The sequence below is a fragment of the Mustelus asterias genome, unplaced genomic scaffold (assembly GCF_964213995.1).
Source record: "Mustelus asterias unplaced genomic scaffold, sMusAst1.hap1.1 HAP1_SCAFFOLD_396, whole genome shotgun sequence".
Classification (NCBI taxonomy): domain Eukaryota; kingdom Metazoa; phylum Chordata; class Chondrichthyes; order Carcharhiniformes; family Triakidae; genus Mustelus; species Mustelus asterias.
The window spans coordinates 227,501-244,878 of NW_027590351.1; the positions used below are offsets into that span (position 1 = coordinate 227,501).

Genomic DNA, 17,378 nt, shown 5'->3' on the forward strand with positions numbered 1-17,378 from the left:
TGTCTCAATGGAGTGTGGGTAGGAGAGTTTGATGCCCCAGCGCTGAACTGGACTGTGAACCCGTATTGTTTCCACATTTGTGCACTTTCTTCCAACAATCGGTGAGCAGTGATCACAGGAATATCCACGCCCCATATCGCCCTCCCAGGCAACAGCAGCCTGATATCTATTACAGTTAAAGCCCAATTCTGCACAGCTTTCAGTTCTTTCCAAGTTTGGGTGATTGTTGCTTTCACAAACAATAGCTTGTTATTTTCTACAAGATGGAGCAGCAATCCTCCATCTCAGGAATCACATTTCTTAAGGTTTGCAGCAGATTCTGAAAGACACGCTGGTTAGGGTGCATTGGCCGTGCTAAATTCTCCCTCAGTGTACCCGAACAGGTGCCGAACTATGGCGACGACGGGATTTTTCACAGTAACTTCATTGCAGTGTTAATGTAAGCCTACTTGTGTCACTAATAAATACACTTTAACTTTAAAAACTTAGATTCTGTATCTATTAAAGATAGTTTGATCCTGTTCAGTTCTTTATTTCACAGTCCATTGCTGCTTTTGCAAAGCCTGTCTCCAACAGGAGAAACTCTCTCAAAGAAAACACTCTAAATATATGCAGTAATGAAAATTCTAATTTCAGACTGAACTCTCATTGAATACTGCTGCTTTTTCTTTTGCAAACTCCCTTACAGTGAACTTAGTGACGATTGTGATCCTATCTCAAGGACGATGTGGTCTCTCTAAATGTGTCGCTCGATACCTGGTGTCCATGGCAGCGGCAGATCTACTGGTTATTATAGTTGATGTGATACTCGGACAGATTCCCATTGCTTAGGCCGCACACTTCCTTTTTGTACAGAACATTAAATTGTGTAATATACATGGCGTCCTGCTTTATGCAATAACTGACTGTTCAGTCTGGGACACAGTTGCTTTTACCTTTGATCGATTTGTGACAATCTGTTGCCAGAAGCTGAAAGCAAAATATTGCACAGAGAGAACGGCGACTACAGTTGTGGGAAGCGTGACGGTGCTGTTCTTATTGAAAAATACTTTCTGGTACTTTATTTTAACCAGTGAATATATGCTGTTTAACACGCCTTGGTTTTGTAACGTGTTAGACAGCTTTCTTCTTTCAAGGATATGGGGAGCAGTTGAAACAGTACATTAAATTTTAACTCCATTTGTCCCTTTCTTGCTGATCCTGCTGCTCAATGCGCTGACTGTTAGACACATTCTGGTGTCGAGCGGGGCCCGGAGGAGACTCCGGCTCCACAGCAGTGGGAAGAATCCCAGTGATCCCGAAATCGAGAAGCGAAGAAAATCCATCATTTTACTCTTTGTCATCTCAGGAAATTTTATCTTGCTCTGGGTGATGTTTCTGGTGAATTCTATTTGCTTGCGAATGGCCATGATGCAAGATAATGCATCAATTAGCATTTCGGATGTCCTACAAGAAATCGGTTTCATGCTTCAGCTTTTGAGTTCTTGCACAAATACCTGCATTTATGCAGCAACTCAGAATAAATTCCGTAACGAATTGAAGTCTGTGCTGAAATATCCCATCACTCTCATCTTGAAATGTTGCTGGGGAAACAAATAGAAATTAAAACATGCCCAGAGCAAAACATCCCGCCACCGATTGCTGTTTCATTGTTAGCTTCAACAAATATGCAGCAATTTGACTTCATGCAAACAACTGGATAAATCATTCCAACCTTTAACATGTTAATAAAATAAGATAAACAAACAACTTTCCACCTGGATCAAATAATCTGCTTGTTCTTTCCATATTGTTATATTTTTATTCATTTATGGGATGTGGGAGTTGCCGGCTGGACCCAGCGTTTATTGTCCATCCCTCACTGCCCCCCATTTCAGAGGGCATTTGAGAGTCACCCACACACCTGTGGGTCTGGAGTCTCACGTAGGCCAGACCGGGTAAGGATGGCAGATTTCCTTCCCTAAAGGTCATTAGTGAACCAGATGGGTTTTTCCAACAATTGACAATCATTTCATGGTCATTGTTCGACGTTTAATTCCAGATTTTTATTGAATTCAAATTTCACCAGCGGCCGTGGTGGGATTTGAACCTGGGTCTCTGGATTACAAATCTAGTGACGATACCATTGTGCCACCGCCTTCCTCGGCATGTCCTTGTCGTAACGTGCAATGGATAAGACCCAGAGGTCTCAGCTAAAAACCATCCACGTGATAACTGAGCCACGATGAGGATTGGTGATTGTTGCATTGTGTCGATGCCATTTGTTCTCCAGATGGACAACTCCTCCAATGAATAGAGGGCAATCATTTATTTTTGAATCAAGATTGACTTCACGGTATTGGCGATTGAAAAGTAACTTTATAATTTCACGCACACCCTGGGTGGGATTCTCCCAAACAGATTCTAAGAGCTGAATTTGTGTAAAAAGTAGAGTAAATCCCGTTGCTTTTTTCAGCGGGAGTTTCAAAATGAATCTCCCACACTCTGTGCATCACCAAGAGCCGGAGCGTCAATCGTGCTGAAAATCAGTGGACGGGGCCCATTCCCGCTGGAGAGGCCGGCAGCGTAGCACTGAGCGGGACACTGTGCCTGCTCCCATCATTCAGCGCCGAGATTGGCACATGCGCAATAGGCCCGCACCGCCGGCCTCCCGATCACTGGCCAGCACAGCAACACCGCCCGCAATTGCTGGCCATGTGACCCTCCCCTCCCCACCCCCCGATCGCTGGCCTTCCGGACCCAGCTCCACCACCCCCCTCCCCCCTCCCAACCCACCCAATCGCTGGCCTTCCGGATGTGTCTGGGCCAGCCATGACCTCGATCCCACCATCCTCTCCCACCCACCATCCTCTCCCGCCCACCTTGATACCTCGATCCCCCCAACCCCTGCAGTCTCGATCCTCCCACACTACTTGTTTCCACTCTCCCAGCCCGGTCTTCCGATCGCACCCCTCCCCCACAGCACCGAACCTCCCCAGCAGGACGACCCCTTCCCACGCTGATGGCCAGCCCCATTCAGCCCTTCTCTCCCTCTGCTCACGATCCCTATGCAGAGTGGCAGCAGAACCCCCCCACTGATCTGCCACCCCCTCATGTGCCCTCTCAGTAGGTGCCACCTCCCTCTGTCCCCATCCCCGTGGCACTGCTCAATGTCCGGTGGGTTATGCCAAGGTGCATCCTTGGCACATTGGGGGCGGTGTGTGGTGGATGGTGGGTGGGGGGGTCAGGGGATTGGGATGGGGGTGCGGATCATTGGATGGTGGCAGAGAGGGAGAAACGCTTTGTCCGATTATTCATCCCAGCTCCCCACCCCCTCCCAATAACCAGTGTCCCCATGAGTCTGGATGGTGGCAACCCAACACCATCCCCGGTGCCACGCATGTCACCTCAATGGGTTGCCTACTGTGGTGGACCTCAGTTGTGCCTTTGTCCTATATGGACCACCGTTGTGTGTGCTTGTCATACCTGGACACATCCCCTTCCAGTTTGGGTCCTCCCCTCAGCACCTAGTATAAAGGTGGCTGTCTCCTCCCCCTTGTTCAGTCCAGGTCGGTTATTTGTTGGGATCTGCTCCTGATTCTGTTGTGAATAAAAGCCTACACTTATATTGGCATATCGGTAGTCTTTCGCCTTATTGATAGCGCATCACCTACCGTTAACAAACTGGCCACGGCAGGCAGGGGGAGCATACGGGTGGGAGCGCGGGGGTGCCCATTGTGGACCCTTGAGGCATAGACGTCGATGCTCCTTCTGCACTGCCTTCCAGGTATGTGTTTGAGTTCAGCCGCATGGACAGGGGCAGCCTCCTGACTATCACCAGCTGGGTTCCACGAGGTGGTGACCTTCCTATAATGTGGCGACCGGAACTGCACACAGTATTCTAGCTGTGGCCTCACCAAATCAAGACTTCCCAGCTTTTGTAATCTATCCCTGGAATGATAAAGGCAAGTGTCCCATATGCCTTTTTCACCACCCTACTAACATGCCCTTCCGCTTTCAGAGATCATTCCGATGGACGGTGGCAACCCGACACCATCCTCGGTGCCAAGTGTCACTTCAATGGGTTGTCCATCAGTCAGAACATTGAATACAGGAGTTGGGACGTCTTATTGAAGTTGTACAAGACATTGGTAAGGCCATACTTGGAATACTGTGTGCAGTTCTGGTCACCCTATTATAGAAAGGATATTATTAAACTAGAAGGAGTGCAGAAAAGATTTACTAGGATGCTACCAGGACTTGATGGTTTGGGTTATAAGGAGAAGCTGGATAGACTGGGACATTTTTCTCTGGAGAGTAGGAGGCTGAGGGGGTGATCTTGTAGAGGTCTATAAAATAATGAGGGGCACAGATCAGCTGGATAGTCAATATATTTTCCCAAAGGTAGGGGAGTCTAAAACTAGAGGGCATAGGTTTAAGGTGAGAGAGGAGAGATACAAAAGTGTCCAGAGGGGCAATGGAGTGGTAACTAGGGGGCATAATTATAGGGTTCATGGTGGGAGATATAGGAAGGATGTCCGAGGTAGGTTTTTTACTCAGAGAGTGGTTGGGGTGTGGAATGGACTGCCTGCAGTGATAGTGGAGTCAGAAACTTCAGGAACATTTAAGAAGCTATTGGATAGGCACATAGAGTACTTCGGGATGATAGGGAGGAAATAGCTTGATCTGGGTTTCAGACAAAGCTCGGCACAACAACGTGGGCCGAAGGGCCTGTTCTGTGCTGTACTGTTCTATGTTCTATGTTCTAAACTCCATTTGCCATTTTTCAGCCCAGCTTTGCATCCTATCTATGTCTCTTTGCAGCCTACAACAGCCCTCCACCTCATCCACTACTCCACCAATTTGGTGTCATCAGCAAATTTACTGATCCACCCTTCAGCCCCCTCCTCTAAGTCATTAATAAAAATCACAAAGAGCAGAGGACCAAGCACTGATCCCTGTGGCACTCCGCTAGCAACCTGCCTCCAGTCCGAAAATTTCCCATCCACCACCACCCTCTGTCTTCGATCAGATAGCCAGTTACCTATCCAATCGGCCAACTTTCCCTTTATCCCACACCTCCTTACTTTCATCATAAGCCGACCATGGGGGACCTTATCAAACGCCTTACTAAAATCCATGTATATGACATCAACTGCCCTACCTTCATCAAATCACTTAGTTATCGCCTCAAAAAATTCAATCAAATTTGTGAGGCACGACTTGCCCTTCATGAATACGTGCTGACTATCCCGGATTAATCCGCATCTTTCTAAATGGTCGTAAATCCCATCCCTAAGGACCTTTTCCATCAATTTACCAACCACCGAAGTAAGACTAACCGGTCTATAATTAGCAGGGTCATTTCTATTCCCTTTCTTAAACAGAGGAACAACATTCGCCACTCTCTTTGTGTAACTAACGCAGTGAGTTACACAAAGTGCGACAAGTGTCAGGTGAAGGTCCAACACTGTGCTATTGAACACTTCAGGATATTGAATGTGATGATCAGCCATGATCAAAATGAATGGTGGAACAGCCTCAAGGGGCCGAATGGCCTACTCCTGCTTCCAGTTTCAATGTTTCCACATCAAGGATTTCATCAAAACAGAAAAACTCAGAAAAGATAAAGAATTGATATGAAATGGTGTTAAAGAGTGGAGGAGATAGGGATTGAGGATTGATCCAGTATCATAGAGAATGGGATTGGAAAGGTACAACAGGAGTAGATGGGATAACTAGAGATAAGGAAGGAATATGGACAAAGAGAGGAAAAGACTTTGGACACTGGCTTGAACTTTCTATTGAGTACACTGTATTCAATGCTCACAATGTGCTCTGCTCTACATTGGGGAGTTCAGATACAGACTGGGTTTCCGCTTTGAGGAACACATCCATTCCTTCCACAGACATGACCCTGAGCTTCCTGTGGTTTGTCATGTCAATCCTCCACCTTGCTGGCACTCTGACCTTTCTGTCCTTGTCCTGCGACAGGGTTGGAATGAAGCTCAACGCAAACTGGAGGAACAGCAGCTCCTCTTTCGAATGGACTCTCGGCAGCATTCTGGACTCAGCTCTGAGTTCAACAATTTCACATCAGACTCTCCACCTTCATTCCGGCTTTTCTGCTGCTTTCATTTGGTCTCATTTCTTTCTTTAGAACATAGAACATAGAACATAGAACATTACAGCGCAGAACAGGCCCTTCGGCCCACGATGTTGCACCGACCAGTTAAAAAAAAAAACTGTGACCCTCCAACCTAAACCAATTTCTTTTCGTCCATGAACCTATCTACGGATCTCTTAAACGCCCCCAAACTAGGCGCATTTACTACTGATGCTGGCAGGGCATTCCAATCCCTCACCACCCTCTGGGTAAAGAACCTACCCCTGACATCGGTTCTATAACTACCCCCCCTCAATTTAAAGCCATGCCCCCTCGTGCTGGATTTCTCCATCAGAGGAAAAAGGCTATCACTATCCACCCTATCTAAACCTCTAATCATCTTATATGTTTCAATAAGATCCCCTCTTAGCCGCCGCCTTTCCAGCGAAAACAATCCCAAATCCCTCAGCCTCTCCTCATAGGATCTCCCCTCCATACCAGGCAACATCCTGGTAAACCTCCTCTGCACCCTCTCCAAAGCCTCCACATCCTTCCTGTAATGTGGGGACCAGAACTGCACACAGTACTCCAAGTGCGGCCGCACCAGAGTTGTGTACAGTTGCAACATAACGCTACGACTCCTAAATTCAATCCCCCTACCAATAAACGCCAAGACACCATATGCCTTCTTAACAACCTTATCTACTTGATTCCCAACTTTCAGGGATCTATGCACACATACACCTAGATCCCTCTGCTCCTCCACACTATTCAAAGTCCTCCCGTTAGCCCTATACTCAACACATCTGTTATTCCTACCAAAGTGAATTACCTCACACTTCTCCGCATTAAACTCCATCCGCCACCTCTCGGCCCAACTTTGCAACCTGTCTAAGTCTTCCTGCAAACTACGACACCCTTCCTCACTGTCTACCACACCACCGACTTTGGTGTCATCAGCAAATTTGCTAATCCACCCAACTATACCCTCATCCAGATCATTAATAAATATTACAAACAGCAGTGGCCCCAAAACAGATCCCTGAGGTACACCACTTGTAACCGCACTCCATGATGAATATTTACTATCAACCACCACCCTCTGTTTCCTATCCGCTAGCCAATTCCTGATCCAATTTCCTAGATCACCCCCAATCCCATACATCTGCATTTTCTGCAGAAGCCTACCATGGTGAACCTTATCAAACGCCTTACTAAAATCCATATATACCACGTCCACTGCCTTGCCCCCATCCACCTCCTTGGTCACTTTCTCAAAAAACTCAATAAGGTTAGTAAGGCACGACCTACCTGCCACAAAACCATGCTGACTATCACCTATCAATTCATTACTCTCCAAATAACTATAAATCCTATCCCTTATAATTTTTTCCAACATCTTGCCGACAACAGAAGTGAGACTCACCGGTCTATAATTCCCGGGGAAGTCTCTGTTCCCCTTCTTAAACAATGGGACAACATTCGCTAACCTCCAATCTTCTGGTACTATACCAGAGGCCAACGACGACCTGAAGATCAGAGCCAGAGGCTCTGCAATCACTTCTCTTGCCTCCCAGAGAATCCTTGGATAAATCCCATCCGGACCAGGGGATTTATCTATTTTCAGACCCTCCAGAATATCCTGCACATCCTCCTTATCAACTGTAATACTGTCTATTCTACTCCCTTGCAACCCAGTGTCCTCCTCAGCTATATTCCTGTCCCCTTGCGTGAACACCGAAGAGAAATATTGGTTCAATGCTTCACCAATCTCCTCCGGTTCCACACATAACTTCCCTCTGCCATCTATAACTGGCCCTAAACTTGCCCTAACCAACCTTCTGTTCTTGACATACCTATAGAACGCCTTAGGATTCTCTTTAACCCTATCCGCCAAAGTCTTCTCATGTCCCCTTTTAGCCCTTCTAAGCTCGCTCTTCAACTCCCTCTTAGCCAATCTAAAGCTTTCTAGTGCACTACCCGAGTGCTCACGTCTCATCCGAACATAAGCCTCCTTTTTCTTTTTAACCAACAAAGAAACTTTTTTGGTGCACCACGGTTCCCTAGCCCTACCAATTCCTCCTTGCCTGACAGGGACATACCTATCACAGACTCGCAGTAGCTGCTCCTTGAAAAAACTCCACATGTCGGACGTTCCCAGTCCTTCCTGTTACATTCTGACAGTTACTAGGCAACCAGTCACACCTGGAGACATCTGGGGCACAATTGTCCCCCCCAAAAAGTTGAAGTTGATTTATTAGTGTCACAAGTAGGCTGACATTAACACTGCAATGAAGTTACTGTGAAAATCCGCTAGTTGCCACACTCTGGCGCCTGTTCGGGTACACTGAGGGAGAATTTAGCATGGCCAAAGCACCCTAACCAGCATGTCTTTCAGGCAGTGAGAGGAAACCTCAGCACCCGGAGGAAACCCACGCAGATACGGGGAGAACGTGCAGACTCTGCACAGACACTGACCCAAGCTGGAAATTGAACCTCGGCCCCTGGCACTGTGAGGTAGCAGTGCTAACGACTGTGCCAGCGTGCCAGTGCCCAATGGTCAGGAATATGGGCGGAATATATCCTCATGAACCTGCTCCTGGGCCTGGCGAGACGCGCCATCAATAGGTCCAGGCAGCGGGCGATCGACGGGGCCGTCCATCTCGACTGTCTGCCCCTCTACCGCGGCTACATTCGCGGCCAGGTGTCTCTGGAGAGGGAGCATGCGGTGTCCACGGGCGCGGTTGACGCCTTCCGCGACCGCTGGGCGCCGCAGGGGCTGGGGTGTATTATCGACCCCGATAATCACCTTTTGGTTTGACGTTTTAAGTTTTCTCTCGACTTTGTTTTTGGTTCGGGCTGTTCCCCCCTTCCTTTTGGGGAGCCGCCCCTTTTACTTTGTCCCTAAGTTAATTTGAGTTCGTTTACTTGATTGGTGTCGAAAGAAATGAGTAATTGGTTCAATTGTTGTTATTGATTCTGGAATAATTGCTGTCAGCTGAGTGTGGGCTGTGTGTATAAAAGGTGTCGCTTGGTGCCTGACGGGATGGTTCAGTTGTTTGGGATGATGGGGGATTTTGGAGTTTCTTCCCAGTGCTGGTGTTAGTTGGAGCTGTTTGTTGCTCTGATACTTGGCAACAGTTTCCAGGCCACAGGTTTCCATGGATAATAGTCAAAGCCACCCCGAGGCCTCAGACATTCCCTCCTCCTGGGCCTCCCTTTGATTCCCATTTCCGTGTGTCTGAGGGTCAAGGTGTGTCTCCAGTGCAGAGTGTGAGGGTGCAGTGTGGAGAGGACAAGCTGCTGGTCAGGGTCCAGCTGGATTTATTTGGAACCAGGCACCTGGTTAAAGCTGCTGATCTGACCCTGGGGACAGCAGGTTGTCGGCCAACCAGGATCTACTCTCAGAATCACACCGTCCTCTTTGACTATGGACTCCATGAGTGTGGCAGCAGATTGCAGGTAATGTGAATCCTCAAACTTTGCCTCTGAGCTGGGGCTGTAGGTTGTTCCCCACTCTTCACTCCAGCACTTGGTGAGATGTCATTGATATTGAGGAGATAGCTGTCTCCTGCTTTATAAACCCCAAATTAGCTTTCTATTCAGGATTGTGCTTTACTTTCACTGGTCTGAGTCTCTCCAACCCCATTGTTCTGGAAGCATCTCTTTGCTTCCTCCAAGCTTTCCCTATTTTGAGAATTTTTCAGTTTGATTTCCCCTCATTCACATCAACTCAACTGAGGGTTGAGTTTCAGTCCACTTTTTAATCCAATTGGGTTAAATCTGAATGAAATAGGAATTGAGATCGATTGGACTAAAGAGGAACTCTACACTTCCCACTTTCCCAGTCATTGGAATAAATGGGGCTCTGATTACAAACTGTTCTATTGCCATGTTCCAAATTGCTGACAACTTGTGGCTCCTTTTCCTGTTAACTGAAGCTTTTATTGAATCACTTCCCTGTTAATTGATTCTGGTCTTGTGCTCATGATCTCTCCTTGCAGGAAGGGCTGAGGTTGCATAGCAACACTGCTAACCAGATGAGGCCCTTCAGCCTGTTCCCCAGTCATTATGATCAGGACTGAGCTTCCCACAGCCTCCATGTTCCTGTCCTCACAACATGATTCCCTCAATGGCCAAAAATAAATGCCTCTGTCCTGAATATCCTCAGTGAGTGGCCATTCCCAGCTCTCTGGGGCTGGAGAGAATTCCAAAGATTCATCAGCTGCTGAATGAAGAAATTCCTCATCACATTAAATCCTAAATGACTGACCCCTGACTTGAGAAGACTCCCTGCTAACAGAATCTCCAGCTTGGGGGAAGCAGCCTCTTCACACTGACCCTGTCAATCCTCCTGAAGAATTGTTTTAATGGGATGAGTTCATTGTTAACCCCAGTGTAGAACATTCTCATTTCAGATCAGTTCTTCATTCCTTAAGCTGCTGTCTTTCAGATGACTGGAGATTTCCTGATCTACAGCACCCACCTGAGCCACAGCCCAGAGTATCATGGATCTGTTATTGTGAGAACCAATGGAGCGGTCGTTCCCATTGAGTGTCGTTATTTTAGGTGAGAATCTTTACTCGATTGTCAATAAGATCTCCAGCTGCTAGTGACCTCTGACCTTGTCCTAAAATGCCTGCATTGTCTTTCCAGGAAGGGCAATGTGAGCAGTAACCCCATCAAGCCCACCTGGATCCCATTCAGCTCCACCAGGTCTGGAGAAGGGCATCTGTCATTCTCACTGCGCCTAATGAATGGTATGTGATGGGTGGATGGGGAGTGATTTCCTGTCCTCATTCACTGGGAGTTACACCCACTGTCTCCAACCCTTGTCCTCTTGTCCTTCAGGTGACTGGCTTACAGAGCGCACTTCGACTGTCTACTACCTGGGTGAGCTCATTCACATTGAGGCCTCTGTTTCAATGAGCAACCACATGGTCCTGAAGCTCTACATTGACCGCTGTGTAGCTACATTGAGGCCAGACAAGGACTCCAGCCCGAGATACAGCATCATTGACTACAATGGGTAAGGAGCTCTCTGCTTTCTCCAGCTGCTCCCATCTCAATGGCTTCTCTGGATTCACTTCTTGTCCCTTTTTCCATCTTTCTTCAGCTGCCTCCTGGACAGCAAAGCTGAGGACTCCTTTTCAACCTTTGTGTTGCCAGGAGACGAGCGGGAGTCGGACAAACTCCGCTTTGACCTGGATGCCTTCCGTTTCTTTGGAGATGAGCGTTCCTTGGTAAGGGGAAGCTGATCATTGGGGTCTCCATGTTGGGAGGGAGTCACTAAATAACCACTTGTGTTGAATGTGTCCCTCAGATTTTCATCACCTGTCACCTGAAAGTTGTTCCAGTGGATCGGAGAGATTCCAGGAACAAAGCTTGTACTTTGCAGAAGATGCAGAATGTGTAAGTTCCCCCTCTCTCCCTCAGGGATGTGTTTGTGTGGAGAAGTGATGCACAACCTGGTTGACTGTTTTCTCTTGTTTAGCTGGACCCCATTGGAGGAATCGAGCTTTGACATTTGTGCCTGTTGCCATGTGGGGAACTGTGGGGCCACAAGGGATTTGGGATTTGGATCCAGAGGAAGGAGAGATCTTGCAGCTGAAGCTGGTAGGACATTGATCCTCTAGATGTGGGAGCTTCCCCCTTTCCCCTCTCTAACTGGAATGGTTGATATTGCAGAGAGTGAAGCTGGATTGAAGTGGGAGGCTGAGGCCTCACTTGGACCCCTGCTCATTCTGGATACTGATGGAACCAACCTGGCAACAGCCTCCCTGAATGAGGCTGAGGGAAGGATACAGGAGAGGTCTCCAGGGGGTGAGTTGGCTGACTGCTGGTTTCCATTTCCCCCTCAGTGGTAGCTTCAGTAACCATTGGTTTCTCATTGCTTTGTAGGTGTGGAGTCTGAGGTGGTCCTGATTGTGACCCTGACTGTGACAGCTGTCTCTCTGATCTTTGCTTCATTGATCACCTTGTTCCTGTACAGGAAACACAAACAAACTCTGTTCAACCAGTCATCAAATGATCAATAAAGCACTCAGTCCTTGTTTCTAGTGTCTGGGAGCTGATTGGTCAATGCATCCTCCACATGTTAGCCAATAGCTCCATGAGACTGGTGGCTGGGGTGAGCCAATCCCAGCAGAACTTGGCCTGCTGAATGATTGGTTTACTGAGGGTTGAGAGAGAAACACTAACTCTGGATTTGATGGGGCTGCTGCTGGTTTTCTGTCTGTTTCGGAGCCCAGAGTGGGGGAGGCGGTGTGATCAGGTCTGGGGATGTCCTTGTGGAGCTGAGCCTGGCTGTGGCTGCCTCCTTCTCTCCCATGGTGATGCTCACCCCCGGGAGAGGGACAGACTGTATTTTGGAATGTTTGGGCTTTGCTGGACCCAGTGGGTGTTGCTCACACTGCAAACAGAATGTGAATTTGATCAAAATCATTCTGCATTTGTTCAAGTTCTGATTTGGTGATTGCCTCTCTCTGATCAGCCAGTTAACTAAGGCCCGTCTATTGTGGGGAATAGTGTGTATGCAACTCAAACAGAAGGTGATCACGTGAGCTAGTGTGGCTTTCAGTGGATGGGACTGAACTGTCCTTCATTGGAGTTCACTGAGTGGATATGGACTTTCAGAATCTCAACCCTGTTCAGGACAGAGCAGCTCATTGATTGACATCCCTGCCACACTCTCCCTGCACCGCTGACAGTGGCAGCAGTTTGTACCATCGACAAGATGTGCTGCTATTCACCAAGCTTCCTTAGACAGCACCTTCCAGACCCACAATCCGTACTTAATGGACAAAGACAGCATTCGCATTCCCACCCTCCCCCTCCTCTAACCTAAAAATAAAGACTCGGTGTGAGAGCAGGTGAGTTTTTTTTTCTTCTTTTTCTCTTTTGTTTCTTAGTAAGGGAAGTTAGCAGGGATGTCAGTGCAATGTTCCTCCTGTGGGATGTTTGAGGTGAGGGACACCATTAGTGTCCCAGCTGAGTACCCCTGTAGGAAGTGCACCCAATTCCAGCTCCTTGAAGACCGTGTTAGGGATCTGGAGCTGGAACTGGATGAACTCAGGATCATTCGGGAGGCAGAGACAGTTATAGATATGCGGCATGGTAGCACAGCGGTTAGCACTGCTGCTTCACAGCTCCAGGGTCCCGGGTTCAATTCCTGGCTCGGGTCACTGTCTGTGTGGAGTTTGCATGTTCTCCTTGTGTCTGCATGGGTTTCCTCCGGGTGCTCCGGTTTCCTCCCACAGTTCAAAGATGTGCGGGTTAGGTTGATTGGCCAGGTTAAAAAAAAAATTGCCCCTTAGAATCCTAAAATGCGTAGGTTAGAGGGATTAGTAGGTAAATATGTGGGGGTAGGGCCTGGGTGGGATTGTGGTCGGTGCAGACTCGATGGGCCGAATGGCCTCCTTCTGCACTGTAAGGTTTCTTCTTCTTCTATGATAAAAGCTACAGGGAGGTTCATACTCCTAGGAATAAGGATACTTGGGTGACTGTTAGAAGGGGTAAGAAGCAGTCAGTGCAGTGATCCCCTGTGGCCGTTCCTCTGTATAACAAGTGTACCATTTTGGATACTGTTGTGGAGGACAACTTACCAGGGGTAAGCCATGGGGTACAGATCTCTGGCACAGAGGCTGTCCCTGTTGCTCAGAAGGGAAAGGGGGGGAGGAGTAGAGCATTAGTCATTGGGGACTCCATAGTTAGGGGGACCGATAGGAGATTCTGTGGGAGCGAGAGACTCGCGGTTGGTGTGGTGCCTCCCAGGTGCCAGAGTCCGTGATGTCTCGGATCGTGTTTTCGGGATCCTTAAGGGAGAGGGGGACCAACCCCAAGTTGTGGTTCACATAGGCACCCAAGACATAGGTAGGAAAAGAGACGGGGATGTAAGGCAGAAATTCAGGGAGTTAGGGTGGAAGCTTAGAGCGAGAACAAACAGAGTTGTTATCTCTGGTTTGTTACCCGTGCCACGTGCTAGCGAGGAGGGGAATAGGGAGAGAGAGCAGCTGAACACGTGGCTACAGGAATGGTGCAGGAGGGAAGGATTCAGATTCCTGGACAATCGGGGCTCATTCTGGGGTAGGTGGGACCTCTACAAACAGGATGGTCTTCACCTGGACCAGAGGGGTACCAATGTCCTGGGGGGGAAATTTGCTAATGCTCTTCGGGAGGGTTTAAACTAATTCGGCAGGGGGATGGGAACCTGGATTGTTGCTCCAGGAGGATGTGAGTGGTGAGGTCATGAATCGGGTTTCAAGGTCGCAGGAGTGTACCGGCAGGCAGGAAGGTGGTTTGAAGTGTGTCTACTTCAACGCCAGGAGCATCCGGAATAAGGTGGGTGAACTTGCAGCATGGGTTGGTGCCTGGGACTTCAATGTTGTGGCCATTTCGGAGACATGGATAGAGCAGGGACAGGAATGGTTGCTGCAGGTTCCGGGGTTTAGATATTTCAGTGAGATCGGGGAAGGTGGTAAGAGGGGGAAGTGTGGCATTGCTAGTCAAGGACAGTATTACGGTGGCAGAAAGAATGTTTGATGAGGACTCGTCTACTGAGGTAGTATGGGCTGAGGTTAGAAACCGAAAAGGAGGTCACCCTGTTGGGAGTTTTCTATAGGTCTCCAAAAAGTTCCAGAGATGTCGAGGAAAGGATTGCAAAGATGATTCTGGATAGGAGTGAAAATAACAGGGTGTTTGTTATGGGGGACTTTAACTTTACAAATATTGACTGGAAACGCTATAGTTCGAGTACTCTAGATGGGTCAGTTTTTGTCCAATGTTTGCAGGCGGGTTTCCTGACACAGTATGTAGATAGACCAACAAGAGGCGAGGCCACATTGGATTTGGTACTGGGTAATGAACCAGGCCAGGTGTTAGATTTGGAGGTAGGTGAGCACTTTGGCGATAGTGACCACAATTCGGTTACGTTTACTTTAGTGATGGAAAGGGATAGGTATATACCACAGGGCAAGTGTTATAGCTGGAGGAAAGGAAATTATGATGCGATTAGGTGAGATTTAGGATGCAAAGGATGGGGGAGAAATCTGCAGGGGATGGGCACAATTGAAATGTGGAGCTTGCTCAAGGAACAGCGACTGCATGTCCTTGATAAGTATGTACCTGTCAGGCAGGGAGGAAGTGGTCGAGTGAGGGAACCGTGGTTTACTAAAGAAGTTGAATCTCTTGTGAAGAGGAAGAAGGAGACTTGGTAAAGATGAGACGTGAAGGCTCAGTTAGGGCACCTGAGTTACAAGTTAGCCAGGAAGGACCTGAAGAGAGCTAAGAAGTGCCAGGAGGGGACATGATAAGTCTTTGGCAGGTAGGATCAAGGAAAACCCTAAAGCTTTTTATAGGTATGTCAGGAATAAAAGAATGACTAGGGTAAGATGAGGGCCAGTCAAGGACAGTAGTGGGAAGTTGTGCGTGGAGTCCGAAGAGATAGGAGAGGTGCTAAATGAATATTTTTCGTCAGTATTCACACAGGAAAAAGACAATGTTGTCGAAGAGAATACTGAGATACAGACTATTGGACTAGATGGGATTGACGTTGTAGTAGGTAAAAAATACCTGAGGCTGGTATGTGTCAAAATAGAGTAGGCTTTATTCTCACAAGCTTGTGGGAGAACCTGAGCCCTTGAAAGCAGAAGCCAAAATTCTCTCTGAACATGGAAAAGTGGGGATATATATACATTATGGCTCCCAGCACCAGTCACAACACAAACACTGGTCTGGTCATGAATCAAAGTCCATACAACTGTCCTTGATCATGAAGCACGATGCATCTGACCATAAATCAGAGTGTATCTGATTCTCAGGTCACGAAGCACCAGTCTCTGGCAGCTGTAGTCACGATGTAGTCTCTGGTTTCCTGCTCCTCCGTGGCTTCCCTTTGAAGTGACTGTGTGCGGTCAGCGGCCCCAGCGGGAGTCCTTCTGTCAAACATCATGGAATTGCTTTCCTTCCGCAAACCACACACAAGCTGGTAGAAAAGGTATTCTCTCAAACACACTCACATTTACATTTGACTATCTATTGTTATAAGAATAAAAGTTAACTTGTATTCATGTCAGAAGCAGTATAAACAAGGGGATCAGCCCTTCTAAGATGCATTCTAAGTACAAAGTTCAACCCTTTAGGTACAAAATACATTGAGTACAAAAAACATTAACCCTTTCCCTTCTTCAAGGTTCATAAGGAGGAGGTGTTAGCAATTCTGGAAAGTGTGAAAATAGATAAGTCTCCTGGACCAGATGGGATTTATCCTAGGATTCTCTGGGAAGCTAGGGAGGAGGTTGCAGGGGCTTTGGCTTTGATCTTTGTCATCATTGTCTACAGGAATAATGCCAGAAGACTGGAGGATAGCAAATGTTGTCCCCTTGTTCAAGAAGGGGAGTAGAGACAACCCTGGTAATTATAGACCAGTGAGCCTTATTTCTGTTGTGGGCAAAGTTTTGGAAAGGATTATAAGAGATAGGATTTATAATCATCTAGAAAGGAACAATTTGATTAGGGATAGTCAATACGGTTTTGTGAAAGGTAGGTCGTGCCTCACAAACCTTATTGAGTTCTTTGAGAAGGTGACCAAAGAGGTGGATGAGGGTAAAGCGGTTGATGTGGTGTATATGGATTTCAGTAAAGCTTTTGATAAGGTTCCCCACAGTAGGCTATTGCAGAAAATACAGAGGCATGGGATTGAGGGTGATTTGGTGGTTTGGATCAGAAATTGGCTAGCTGTAAGAAGACAGACAGCGGTGGTTGATGGGAAATATTCATCCTGGAGTTCAGTTACTAGTGGTGTACCGCAAGGATCTGTTTTGGGGCCACTGCTGTTGTCATTTTTATTAATGACCTGGATGAGGGCGTAGAAGGATGGGTTAGTAAATTTACAGATGACACTAAAGTCGGTGGAGTTGTGGACAGTGCAGAAGGATGCTGCAGGTTACAGAGGGACATAGATAAGCTGCAGAGCTGGGCTGAGAGGTGGCAAATGGAGTTTAATGTGGAAAAGTGTGAGGTGATTCACTTTGGAAGGAGTAACAAGAATATAGAGTACTGGGTTAATGGTAAGATACTTGGTAGTGTGGATGAGCAGATAGATCTGGGTGTCCATGTGCATAGATCCCTGAAAGTTGGCACCCAGGTTGATGGGGTTGTTAAGAAGGTGTACAATGTATTAGCTTTTATTGGTAGAGGGATTGAGTTTCAGAGCCATGATGTCATGTTGCAGCTGTACAAAACTCTGGTTCGGCTGCACTTGGAGTATTGCGTACAGTTCTGGTCGCCGCATTAT

At 47.5% G+C, this 17,378-nt stretch overlaps 1 protein-coding gene across 1 annotated transcript; it reads left to right on the forward strand.

Annotated features, from left to right (window-relative positions):
- The first annotated feature begins 393 nt into the window (after nucleotides 1-393).
- On the forward strand, nucleotides 394-12,123 carry LOC144486559 (zona pellucida sperm-binding protein 3-like). The gene is made up of 10 exons (XM_078204615.1): nucleotides 394-417; nucleotides 5,974-6,120; nucleotides 9,227-9,547; nucleotides 10,539-10,654; nucleotides 10,742-10,845; nucleotides 10,937-11,114; nucleotides 11,202-11,328; nucleotides 11,409-11,497; nucleotides 11,580-11,701; nucleotides 11,987-12,123. Exons 1-10 carry the CDS (start codon nucleotides 394-396, stop codon nucleotides 12,121-12,123), a joined length of 1,365 nt encoding a protein of 454 aa, XP_078060741.1.
- Nucleotides 12,124-17,378: the final 5,255 nt, after the last annotated feature.

Excerpts from the sequence above, each read along its gene's own strand:
- LOC144486559 (XM_078204615.1), top strand. The coding sequence starts at position 394 with ATGGCGACGACGGGATTTTTCACA. Across the intron at positions 6,121-9,226 it reads TTTTCTGCTGCTTTCATTTG|TTTCCAGGCCACAGGTTTCC; the intron begins GTCTCATTTCTT and ends ACTTGGCAACAG. Across the intron at positions 10,655-10,741 it reads ATTGAGTGTCGTTATTTTAG|GAAGGGCAATGTGAGCAGTA; the intron begins GTGAGAATCTTT and ends TTGTCTTTCCAG.